Below are 13,692 nucleotides of genomic sequence, written 5' to 3' on the forward strand. Positions count from 1 at the left end.
TTACTGTGTGGTTGGCTTTTGTGGGTGGTTTTGTTTCTATTTTTCACTCTTCCTTCCACCTCCACCCTCTGCTTCTTTTACCTTGCTTACATGGTATGTACCTAGGCAGCTGGGAAGGGATTCCTATGTACTGAAATGCCACAACTGCTAGATCATAATGTAGATGCGGTTTATGCTGCACTGCCATGAGTAAGATGGGCTGTAGGGGTCCACACAAGAGAGAACCAATATCTTGCAAAACACTGAACATAGAGAAGTTGTTAGGAACAGTTCCAGTCTGTCCTTAGGGTTGCCAACCATCCTGGATTGGCCAGGAGTCTCCCGGAATCGGAATCAATCTCCCGGTTGCTATTGAAACCAATCCGAGAGATTTTAATAGGCGGCTAAAAGTCCAGCCAGCAGCACAGCGGGGCTAAGGCAGGCTCCCTATCTGCCCTGACTCCACATGGCTGCCAGAAGTGGCTGGCATGTCTGGCTCCTGCGTGCTGCCCCCGCCCCAAACGCTGACTCCGCAGGTCCCATTGGTCAGGAACCACAGCCAATGGGAGCTGCAGGGGTGGTGCCTGCAGACAGGGGCAGCGTGCAGAACCGTCTGGCCGCCTCTGAGCCTAGGAGCCAGTCGCTTCCGGGAGTTGTCTGAGGTAAGTGCTGCCTGGCTGGACCCTGCACCCCTGCCTCAGGCCAGGACCCGCTCCCGCACCCTAACTCCCTCCCGGAGCCTGCACCCTGAACCCCCTCCTGTACCCCTACCCCAGTCCAGTGAAAGTGAGTGAGGATGGGGGAGAGTGAGCGATGGAGGGAAGGGGGATGGAGTGAGCAGGGATGAGGCCTCAGAGAAAGGGCATGGCAGTGCAAGGGTGTTTGGGTTTGTGGGATTAGACAGTTGGCAACCCTATCTGTCCTGGTTATATGTGCCGCTTTTGTGGTAGTGTCCAGAAATATTGAGCTTCTGCCAGAATTAAAGGCTTGTGTGGGACCACTATAGGCTGCATATTGTATAGCCATTTCTAGATCTCTATCAATCGGTTTAGATAGTTAGATTTCTTTAAAATGTGCCCATCCACAGATCTGGGTGCACATGCAGAATATTAGCGCACACGTTCATCTCCAGTAGATTACAATCCAACAACTGAAATAACTCAAAAATCTCTATCACAACACCTCCCATAATTAAACCAATGTCCACAAATTAATGTACAAGAACATCCCAAACTAAAAACTTCCACAAATCCCCAATCAAATCCTCTCTAGAAACTGTATGAAAACTGATGGGCTTTGCAATGTAACCAAAAGGTCATCAAATTCAAGCTCTGGCTCTCTCACTAAGAGAACCCTATCACCAGCCACCTCCTAGACCCTCTACAAGAGGACAATCCACTCAAGGCCCTCAGCTGATGTCAACTGTTAAAGCCCATTTGCACCCTACAAAATAATAGAGAAATAAATATCTTTCTGTCTTGCACCTTTAATTCTTTTGTTTCTCAAGAGTCTCCCTGATTCCTTTTGGTCACAGAGATTATTAAAGTATATGGCAAACTGGGACCAGTTAGCATGGCATCCTTCGGGACCTACAGTACCATGGGTGCATTCAGCTTTCCATTTTTTGAAAATTTCTAGAGTTAATAGTTAAGATAGTGACTCTTCCAAACATTGTACAAATTGTGATACTGCATTTAAACTTTTTTATTGTTGGTGTTCTATTTTATGGTAATTGTACTTGTCTGATCATCCCTGCTTTCCGTTTGGTACAAGAATTTACCCAAACAGCTGAGGTTCAACAATATAAGTTAACTTTTTCCTGCTCCTTAACTCTGACGTGCATCTGCACAACTGGATGCTTTTGCAGAAATTCTGAGAGTGAGCGAGAGACACTAGTTTCACACATTTCCATCTTAGTCGAAAGCAGGAATTATGGAAAGCTATCAAAGCAAACTTCTTCATGGGATTTTCTGCCAAATTTTCACCAAAGTGGGTTTTAATAAGCATCTCAACCACAAAACCTTTTGAGGTTCAACCAGCATAACTTGAAAGGCATTAATGAGATCTCAAAAGGACAAATCAAAATACTGTTCCTTTAACCAGCATTTGAAAGATCTATGTAAAGCATTTGCCTTTCCTATAGTAATTTTTCTTTTCCCATTACAGGTGGAAGTGAAGCCATATGTGTTGGATGATCAGATGTGTGATGAATGCCAGGGCACTCGCTGTGGTGGAAAATTTGCTCCGTTCTTCTGTGCCAATGTTACCTGTTTGCAGTATTACTGTGAATACTGCTGGGCAAGCATCCACTCTCGTGCTGGGCGAGAGTTCCACAAACCACTGGTGAAGGAGGGAGGTGACCGGCCACGCCACGTTCCATTCCGCTGGAGCTGAACCCTATGCTTAAACCCAGCAGCAAGTACTGGAGTAGATAAAATCGAGGGGGAAAAGAAGAGAACGCTGCCTCAGGGCTTAGTGTTCTGGAAATCTGTGCATTTGTCCTCGACTTTAACGAAGATATGGGTCTTTTTATTACTATTATTATTATTTACAGTCACATTACTGAACTCAGTGTCCAGTATAATATAAACCGGCAGAGTGTAACTGTACTGATTTTGCACTTTGATTCACACAAACATCTGCTTGGTACCTTAATTTCCTACATAAGACTTGTCACTAGTGACATTACGTAGACTGCCATTCTCATCAGCCACCACTGGGTTGATGTGTATGTGATGAAGATTTTTTATTATAATTATTATTTTTATTTTTGAACTGGAGCATGCACTTATTTTCAGAAACTTAGACTTGCCCCTAGCAGATGACTTACCAAAGGTAATACTCACAAATAGGTGGCAGATGTAGCAAAAACTTAAACAGATATTCAGCAATCATTAGTTTGGGTCATTTAGAGGTAGGAATAACCCTTAAAGAAAATAAGCCTTTAGTTGCTCTCCATTTTGACTTGTAAGGATGATACCTCATAAGCTGGATCAGATTTTTTTTTCCTTGTTTTGCTGAGGGTTTTTTGTTTTGTTTTTTAGGTCTTTTAGTGTTATGTAAATGTATGCTGCAATAGCTTTTGCTGCTATTAAAATGGTATTACTAATACCATAATACTCTATTCAGGCTAGGGTATCAATTTAAAAAAAATGAATATGTGATTAAAAATAGAGTGGCTGCTGAAAGGAGATCAGTATAGCATACAGAAAGCTTCCAAGGAAGGTCAATATTTTTGACTGCATGTTTACTTAATCAGGTTGCTGCATGCAATAAATTTTATATATGTCTAATATAAAACCTGCCCACAATGCACAAATTAAGAATCTATGTAAAGGAAAAAATTATTACTGACTGGAGGAAGGCATGCCTCCGTAAATGTAATGCTTCTGAAACTAGGATCAGCCCATTACAGAATGACCTATATTACAGCAAATATAAAAAGTAGATGTAGGATATTCTTAAAACAAATTTGTGGATGGTAGATGAAGTACTTTGCGGTGCTCTGTTATATATTGTGCAATTTATTTTATATAGTAAAGTGATTATGTCTAGTACTGTGATCAAACTTAACTGTTAAAGCCTCATATCCAACATTAACACACTTTTGACAGTTTATAACAGGCATATAAACAAAAACATGAGCTCTTAGTTACAATATCTCTCCTAATGCTTGCACCATTTATGTAGCTGCAGACCTTGTCCAGAGAACCAAAGAGCTCATACTAGCTTACATACACTATTGATTAGATAGACTGTCAAACTGAGAAACTAGGCACATTTTTAAGAAAGTTAGGAAAAAGTGGGGTGCTAAAGAAATGTCTGCACACAAGTTAATATGAGATGTCTGCTTTCTGGGTATGGCGTTAACTCTTTGATCCCTGGATGTATCCTGTGATGCTTGAATACAATTAAGACCTGCTAACACAGTAGACATTCATTTAGCATGTCCTATGGGACTGTAGATAATAGCATAAAAACACACTTGGTGTACTTATGATTGTGAGACTGTGTACACTGTTCCCCCTCCTCCCTCCTTTGTTTTGCAGTTCTGGGGACAATCTGACTGGATATGACACCGCATAGTAGATTTAAATGTTCTGGGTTTTGTTTGTTGTGATGTCCTTGTTTGTGTCTAATTTAGTAAGATTTTTTTTTTTGTCAACGTGTAGTTGCAATTATTGGCTTTGAAAGAAACTTTTCTGTTTTTGAAAAAAGAAAAATAGTTTTTTACTGGTTTAAAATGCTTATTATAATTATCCCTTTCAAGGTTACTTCTGGGCTTTTTGGTGATATTGTTTTTTCCAGCCCAGATGTCTTTTTTTTCATCTGTAAAAGACATTTTGTTATGCACTACTTTTTGTATCTAGACAGTTTTCAACAGTCGGCCAATGATTTTTTTTAAAGAAAAAGGCATGCTTTCTGACTGACATGATCTTTTGCAATACCTCAATTTTGAAATATAGGAAAGAAAATGATATTTTCTAAGTAAGTTTATTCAGAAAAATATATATTAATTTAATTCTGCAAGAAAATGATTTAACAGATGGGTAACTTTATTTTTTTCATGCTTATTTGCGTTTTTTGAAAATGAAGAAGTTAAAGCTTTATAACTGTAATATTAAAGATCATAGCTAACCTACAGAAATCTACCTAATTATGTGAAATAAGTAAACCTTTTTGAAGAAATTCCCCTCTTTCATGTAGACACACACCCCAGAGAGAGAGAGAGAGAGACAGATGAAGATGTACAGTACTGCATAAAGTTGGATTAAAACTAAACAACAAAGTTGTCGTAAAGAAAATGTGTAAACACAAACTCCATTTGGTGCTGAAAGTTGTGAATAGAAGGTGAAGAAATATTTTCCCTTAATTTCTATATTTATAATCAAGTGTGATTATGCACGACTGACCAGAATTGTGAGAGTTCTTCTGTTTGTATTTTTTAAAGAGAACTTTTTTAGTTTATTAAATTATAACATGCTCCCTTTTGTTTTGTACATGAATGTGCCCCTGAGTTATTAATGTTCTATTAAGAGGGTCCTTCAAAAAAAATATTTTTTAAAATAAGGTGTTCTGAACTGCAACTTGATTAAGAAGCCCCTGGGTACAACAGGTCCTATTGTGGCCTTTTCTGTTGTGAGACTTGAACTAGTCGATTTTTTTGAAGGCTAACCTAACCTCGACTATTTGTTGTTATGTGCAATACTGTTTGTACTGTTTGTATATAAAAAAAAGAAAAATGAAAAGAAAAAAGGCATAAATCTTTATTGCAGATTTATTTTCATTGCAGACTTTAGACATTGTGATTCACTAAGATCATTTTTCTACTGTCAAATATGTACCTTTTCTTCATGCTGGTATATTTTCAATAGTAATGTAGCCTTTGTACTGAGACAAATTTTCATTGTTATTTTTAGAAAGATTTTTTGCTAAGAAAAAAATTAAACATATTTACATATTTTTCATTTTTATTTCATATTTTCTTTAAAGAGTGCTTTCTCAACCATTAATATAGTTATTTCTGGGAGAGACTTTCATATCTGGTCAATGTCATTAATATTATTTTGTATTTTTACTTGGAATAAATTAATTTTATGATGCTAATTCTTTAAAAGTTTATTTTTTTCATTTTCAGTTATTTTTGAAGCTAAAACCTTTGTAATATTGTTACTAAAGTGTCTAGTTTTTGAAATGCAAAGCTTTATGTATTAACTTGCTGATGTGGTTTACAATAGTGTGGCAATGATGAAAATGGTTATATAAAGTGATTGGAAAATGTAATGAATAATTGGGCAATAAAATGACAGAATGAAGCAGAAAAATGTGATATTTTGAAAAGCCTTTTCCTTTATCAAAATGATTTAGGGAAATAATAGGGATGTCACAGTACCAGTTCACTGTCTAGATTTATACAACACCAGTGCCGATGAATGCTATTGCTATTATAATGAACTAAAATCTACTGAAATAATGGGTTTATGACTGTCTGTTCAGCATAATGCTCCATTGCTTTTTTTATCATGAACTTATTCAAATTCTTCTTTCAAACACTGTCTGCAGTTGAATGTCTTAAAATCTGCCCTATCCCCTTTTAATGTGTTCTGCCACCATATTTATTTATTTATTTATTTATTTAATTGTCCCCTTTCTGAATAACTTCCCTTCTTTCATAATTTTTCATTGATGGCATGGAACAGACTTAGAAGAAGTAAACATGTTAACACAGGTAAAACTACATAATTTTTCCAGTGGAGTTACCATGTATTATTGGTAGCCACATAGTTAATGCAAAATAATGTGTGTCATTTTCTGGTAGCAATGAAGTAACCCATATCACCCCTATATGTGACACTTTGTTCAGCTCCTTCATCTTTTTCAATTTTTATTTGCTTTTCTTTTTGGTCTGTCTTTTTAGTCTCTTGCATATATAGCATCCGTGGCTGCCATGAAAGTGTCTCTTCGCTTTCTCTTCCCTGCTGCTCACCTACCCTTCCCTTTCCCTATTCTCCCGGCAGAACCCACATCCCACAGCCAGTGACTCTTTACTCTGGTGTCTAAAATAATCCAGATTGAAACTGGTGTTGCGTAAACAGGGCATACAATGACCTTCTCTGGAGAGATCAGTTATTTCAACTGGTTTATTGATGACCTTTCATAACTAATTTATGCTGGTGTGATAGAGGTCACCTATAACTTGTAGAAAGAAATGTGTCCAGAGTTGGGCCATTGTGTAGATCCTCTGTGTATTCAGTTCCATACGTAATGTATAGACTAGATCGCTAGAATAGTGAGGTAAAGTTTAGACTAAAATTAGGTACTACCGGTTGGAATATATACAAATTGCAAATATAAAGGAGTTTAAGGATTGAAGGGGGGAATAAAAGAATTTCTTAAGTGGTACAAAGTTTATGCTTAGATTTCTGCCTACATGCTTGTGTTTTATAGCCTCCTAGCAAGGCATGGGGTAAAATAAATTGTATTGCAAATATGCTGTTAGCAAATAACTTGCTGATTTCACTATCTCTGTTACAGTAGTTTTTTTAAAAAAGCGCGTAACTGGGAAAAGCTCCCATGTTAATATTTCAGTATTGTGACATCTCTACTTGCAAGATATGAGTGAAAGATTAGTCACAGATTTGTACAAATGTCTCTTTTGTTTAATCTGGCTTGTATGTAGTTGCTTCTTACACTGGTTTGTATGATGTCCGTTGTTTTTTTTTAAACCAGACACACTTTCTTCTCAATCTCAGCTGCTATAGTGTTCTATCATACCACAGAGTATTTTATATTCATGTTGGTGATTACTCTATACCCCAAATGGGTAGCTGGTCAGGAACTATAATGATCATATAATTCTGGCACATTTAAATTTATATGGAAACAAAATTTAGCAACAAGTAGAAAACCAGGGTGCTAATATGGGATAATCATTTCAGCTATTTTTTCCTGGATGTAGTTCTGTTGGGGTATAAAGTAGTAGGTATTTGTAATTTTGCTGTCAAAATAATGGACATAACTTTTAGAGTATTCACAGCTAAGATCTCTGTACTTGTTTTTCAGCTAACTAATTTTAAATGTACTGTATCTTTTATTACATGTTCTCTTGGATTGTTTTTGCTAGTAATCCTAACAAGGCTTCTACTTTTTTGGCTTGGACTAATGCTTGTATGGAACTGCAGTACTGTGACTAAACATGGAGCTCAATGCTGCTATTGCTTAAACTTTGTAGTTTGGACTTTATTTTTTCTGTAATAACTTATTAAATCTAGTTGTATGAAGTACTGACACTTGTCATCCTTTGCATATTCTAAGGAAAGCTTGGGAAATGTATTATGGGGATATAGGATAGGTTTTAAAAATCAGAATTTATACTAAAAAATTCTTTACATTGATTAGTTAAGCAAAATACACCTGCTCCCATGCACAAAAACTATGCTTGTCGGTTATTTTTTTTTCTTTTGGTGTGAGCTCCACTTAATCTTTTTTTCCCCCCTTCAAAATGCAAGTTAATTTGAGCATGTCTGAAATCTCCCAAAATCACTCTTAAATTGAACATTAAGGAATTAATCTAATTAAACTGAAGATGAATATAGAAGTTTTACTTTATATGAAATTAGTATAAAGGGTGTAGGGCTTTTTGAAAAGGCAAAACATAGTTAACATTTGACTGTATTGGTATAAATTTTGTTTTGGTACCAAATGAGTCAGGCAGAACAGATTTTTTTCATCTCCTCACAGAAATGTAAGTAAGCAGAATTAGTTTTTTCCCTAGAAAAGTGATTATGTATTTCAGTAGTCAAAGTTTTTGATACTTATTTCTGTCAAACATGCTTGGGAGCATACAAAATGTGACAAAATCCAAGAGTAGTTTAAGCCTGTTTGGCACTTTTTGACTGGAATAAATTTTGTCCAATATGTTCCAATGCTGTAGAGATTGGGAAAACCTTCAATAGTGTTCTGTGAGAAGCTATAACATTGTCTATTTTATAAGAACCTGAAAAAGGTCTCATTTTAACACCTACCACTTCTAGGAGTTTCAATCTTTCACAATACTACCCCAAACACCTTAAAAAAATAAACTCTTGAGATAAATTCAGAGAAGCCAACAAATACTAGATGTTTAATTTCCATTGCACTTGCTTTGTCTGGAGCTTCACACAAGCCACATGCTAAAAGTTGGACTGATCAACAAGAGACAATTCTATTACTATGTATTTAGTTTGTGCTTTGTATTTTAAGGATAGGAGGGAGGAAAAATTAAGCAAAATAAACAATTCGAGCAATGTAAAATATTTCTTTAGAAGGGACTCTTGCTCCTATCTGGTGAACTCAACTTTGCACTCCTTCAATCCAGGTGCAGCCTCTATGCAGAGCTGGTCCCCCTGTGCTAAGTTAAAGCTGCCTGAGATTGCTGTATTTTATACCAGTTGCAACATGCCATAAGGGACCAAAATGCCACCTAAATCCTGCGATGTCAGCAGCAGGAAGAGTGTGTGACATAAGAACCACTACTCTGGCTCTGTCACCACCTTCTTGTGGTTGATTTTCTATAAGAAAAGCACAATACCCTGCTAAAATTATCTGCACTAAAAATTACAGGATGACTGCACTGTGTATATTATACTTGATTGGAAACAGGCTGGGATTATAGATGGAATAAATGACTGTATTATGAAAGGGAATGCAAAAACCTGGCTGGATTACTTGGGCCAGCTCAGTATTCTATATTACTACCTCACTGCATTATGGTAGACTATACCAGTATGTACCCTTGCTTAGCCACATGAAAATAAATAAATAAATAATTTGCAAACAAGACACCATCAAATTAGGCCTGAATAAAAGCCTGGGAGTGGATGGGTCACTACAAAAAGTAATTTTCCCTCTGCTGATACTCTCACCTTCTTGTCAACTGTTGGAAATGGGCGATGTCCACCTTGATTGCATTGGCCTCGTTAGAATTACAAAGGTAATTTTCTCTCTCTTGATATTCACCCCTTCTTGTCAACTGTTGAGAATATGCCACTTCCAACTTAAATGAATTGGCCTCGTTAGCACTGACCCCCCACTTGGTAAGGCAACTCCCATCTTTTCATGTGCTGTAATATATATACCTGCCTACTGTATTTTTCACTCCATGCATCTGATGAAGTGGGTTTTAGCCCATGAAAGCTTATGCCCAAATAAATGTGTTAGTCTCTAAGGTGCCACAAGGACTCCTCGTTTTTGGGGTTTATTTATGAAAAGAAATGGCTCATTCTGGGATACCAGGCAATAAGCAGAATACTCTTATGTGAAAATGTTTGAAACCTATAATGAACAGCCACAGACACTGGTGAGAGGAATGTTCAGACACTGCTCTTTCTGTAATACAGTAGAGGGGTTTTTAATAGCTCTGACTGTCCCCAATAACTGAGAAATCCTGGTAATAAATATTTTGCACTTAGTGAAGCCATGGGCTTTGGTTTGCTTCACAGCTAAATTTGAGTGGGGAATCCTGCTAAACTATGTTTGTTACTAAGTCAGCTCTAAAGTGCAGATAGGCAAGTAGCGTGCAACTATGATGTTCCTCAGCATGAAGTGCAAGCTCCATTTCTATAAGACCTTGAGGGCACCATTGGGGCCTGGTTTACTCACCAGCTAATATCAGTGGCAAGAGCAGTTTCTGTGGGGCTGTACACTGCATTCTTTGCAACACACCAGCAGATGAGCTGGTGAAAGTAATCAGTACCATCTGTAAGGGTGCACAGATGATTTTCCTTCTATAGCAGGAGGAACCAGGAACCATATTATGACTGGGGTCTTGCCTATATGAGAAATTTTCACTAGTTTGATTTAAGGTGTGATTTGAGTTAAACCAGTGCAAAAGGCTGTGTGAATTTTGGTTTGAATGGTTTATAAACCAACATAAGCATCCATGCAACATTTTCCCCAGTTTGCCTATATCTGTTTTAAAAAACTAATTTGTTACACCAGGTCAACTTGCTTATATAAACAAGGCCTCCAAGGGATTTATATGGCCCCTTATGTGGCTCTTGTGGGAAAGCCACAGTCCAGGCCTCAATACTGAAATCTGCTTTCCCTACCTATTTAAATGAAAAAGCCAAATAACATGAGTAGGCAGGGAGACTCTTAACTGCTTCTCCATGGGTGTTACTAAGAAGATTCAATTTTATTTTCTCTAAATAGATTCTATGTGCTTTATCATTCATGAGAAATGTGGCCATCGTAATTTATGCCACTTAGGATGGTGCATTACAAGATGTTTATCATGTAAACAACAGGAAGCTTACTAAGTCACAAACACATCCAAAATATACCCATGGAAATTGGTTTTTTGGATAAGACCTTTTTCTTCCTAATCTGCAGGAGTGAGGTTTCTGCAAAATATCAGAAAAAGGTTAAAATTGCCTAAGACCTACAAACCACTGGATTAAAAACCACCTATTTTTGTTGCTGTCAGTTTGATTCTATGTGAGTAGTTAGTTTGTACAGTAGCTAGTAAAGTTGCCAGATTTTTCCAACCCCTAAATCAAGACAAATTTAAACTCTAAAGGAAGTGAAGGGCCCTAATGAGGCTATGACAGTCCAAGTGCTGAACAGCTTTCTGTGATGCTGACACATAGCAAGAGGAAACTGTGTAGAGTTATTCCTGTAATATTGCTGCCTAGTCAGATCTAGTCTAACACAGGGAAAAATAGGGGACACAAAGACATCGAACCTCAAATAATCTGGGGAAGAAATTGTGGTAAAACCCATTTGCCTCTCTTCTCCCCTCCTTTCTTTCCTGTCCTGGAAGAAGAGAGAAAAATTTCCCTAGGGATAAAATCACACAACAGGTCAGTGCTGGGGGGAAAATCCAGGTCTCCCAGTATCTGCTAGGCCACACTACTTCCTTCTGTACTGACTCAGTTTGCCATCTGAATTGTTTGAATACTGGAGTAGGTAGATGTTGATGTAATACTTGTTTATGGTAGCACCAATTATGTGCTAGGCATCTCCCTAACATTCAAGAAGGGATGATCCTTGCCCCAATGAACCTGCAGTCTAAGGACAGACAGGTTGAAGGAGGTTAGGGGAAGAGACACAAAAAACAGATTTTTTTTTTTTAATACTAGTCCATTTGCTTCACTGTTGACACTTACCAGGAGTGGATCTTTAAGAGGGATTTGAATAGACAGTTTAGTGAGTACCCAAGAGGTAGACAAGTACACACCTATGAACTGAAAATGGTGAATAAGTCAAATGCACCAAAAAAGTGAATGAATAAAGAAAGTTATAGGAAGTTCAGCAGTGTACAAAATGATTAAAGAAATGTCTGTGGCGAAATTAATATGAAGGTAAAACTTCAGCAGGAGGGTGGCAACACAGTTAACCATCCTTCCAACAGAAAAGAAGCTGGTTTATTTGTGTTACATGCAATCTTGAGATAACTGACAGGAGAAGATGCTTTTGAAGATACCACAGCCTCAAAACTCAGATATGAAGAGAAATGACTGCAGGAGGGGTACAAACATCACTTGTTAGATCAATGAAATCTAGTCAAAAGGAGGAATGCAGGAGAGTATAGACAGCAAAGGAAAAGTAGGAAATTGTCAGTGTTGACACGAGTGGTGGTTGGATGTTAAAAGGACACAATCTGAATTTTTTTAAATTGACTTTTTTTCTTTACATCCGGTTTCTATCATACACCCTTTAAGTAGCACATCCTGGTATTTTAAATTTTTGTTTGTTCTCTGCTTCTGGCTGTTGGCCTGAGAACAAGCATAGACATTTTAGGTGTAACCGCCCTATTCCCATTTCTTTGTGCAAACAAAAGCCTCTAGTCATTGCCTTTTCAGTTTCTGCTCTGCTTACTTTGTCCATAGTAAACAGCCAGCTGGCAGGGACTGGGCAGGTAGGCACAAGGAGGGACTACTGTTATCTTTTTGTATCTTGTTTAGGTTTTAAATGGAAATGCCACTCATGTCGCACGTTGAAACTGAGCACATAGCCAGTCTGAAACCATCCCTTCCTGCCACGGACTGTTCTGCTTGTCACCCATGAACAGCTTGCATCTTTTCTCAAATGACTGTCTCTTACCCAGCATTGCCGACACTAAAAGTTCAAAAATCGGCAGACTAGTCCCAAAAAGGCATGAGATTTTTGAAGAGTATAGTGTTTGTCTTTGAAATCTGAACTTTTCCTGCCCCTCCTCCACAGTGTGAAAGACGATTAATGTTGCCAACTCTCCCAATTTAATAAAGAAATGGGATTCTAGCCCCTAGCTGCAGAAGCTCTTGCTGACTGCCAGATGGTACAAAGCTTCCAGCTTTTGCCAAAAATTCTAATTCACTCTTCCCATCACTCCCAAATTTGCCCTTCAGCACACCACTGCTCCTGCAGTCCCAGAGATTCTTTACAATCCCAAGTGTGGGGACAGCTTCAGGGGGGGTTCTCTTCTTCCCTTTCCCAAGTTTTGGAGTCAGCTCTAGGGGTTCATCTCTTCTTCTCTCCACCCGACACCTACTGCCTCCCATTTTTCTCCAGCCTGCTACCAACAGTCCCAGGCACACGCCCAGCTTCTTGTCCTGATCTACTCCACTTGCCCTGCTTCTGTCCTCTCTGTATTTGTATCAGGCAGCTTCCTCCTCCAGACTGCCTGGGCCCAGCAGGAGTGGGTCACTGAGAGCACAAGAGAGAGCGCCTCCCTCCTCTGTTCTGGTGCCAGGACCTCAGATGGCCTGGGGCAGTCCAGAGCTACAAATGCAGGTAAAGTCCTGCTCAACCCTGGGCTGCAGCATGCACAGTGTGGACAAGAGCTTCAGAGATTTTAGCTTGTAAAGGGTTAGCAAGTCACCGGAAAACTGCAATTTGCAATTGCCCAGTAAGGTAATTCAGCCAAATACAGCCAAGAACTCATAGCTAAGGTACAAACCCATAATCTCATCTTTCCTCCAGGATCTTTGTTTTACGGTTTTATGAAGTTATGGGAAGTCCTTTATCTAATTCTATCAAATAACAGAAAGGTATATGAATGATCTGACTCCAAGCAAAAACATTTAGGAAATTCTAAGGCGGCTAAAACTGGGTTTAGAAACGAACTAATCCTTCCTATTGTGCAGTACATATTGCAGCAAACAGCTGTATACCTAAAAGAAAATAGTTACCTAAATTTCAGGCTAAAAATAGGGTTGAATTTGGGGTATTAGTGAGCAAACAATGACACTC

At 38.2% G+C, this 13,692-nt stretch overlaps 1 protein-coding gene across 9 annotated transcripts in view; it reads left to right on the forward strand.

Moving 5' to 3' along the window:
- Nucleotides 1-7,763, forward strand: part of CPEB3 (cytoplasmic polyadenylation element binding protein 3) — a 183,171-nt gene extending 175,408 nt beyond the window's left edge. For all 9 annotated transcript variants that reach the window (XM_034776644.1, XM_034776643.1, XM_034776642.1 and 6 more), the window contains one exon: nucleotides 2,146-7,763. In XM_034776644.1, the coding sequence (XP_034632535.1) occupies nucleotides 2,146-2,373 (228 nt within the window). In that variant the 3' untranslated portion in view covers nucleotides 2,374-7,763. The remainder of the gene's footprint in view (nucleotides 1-2,145) is intronic.
- Nucleotides 7,764-13,692: the final 5,929 nt, after the last annotated feature.

This window comes from Trachemys scripta, chromosome 7, assembly GCF_013100865.1.
Source record: "Trachemys scripta elegans isolate TJP31775 chromosome 7, CAS_Tse_1.0, whole genome shotgun sequence".
Taxonomy (NCBI): Eukaryota; Metazoa; Chordata; order Testudines; family Emydidae; genus Trachemys; species Trachemys scripta.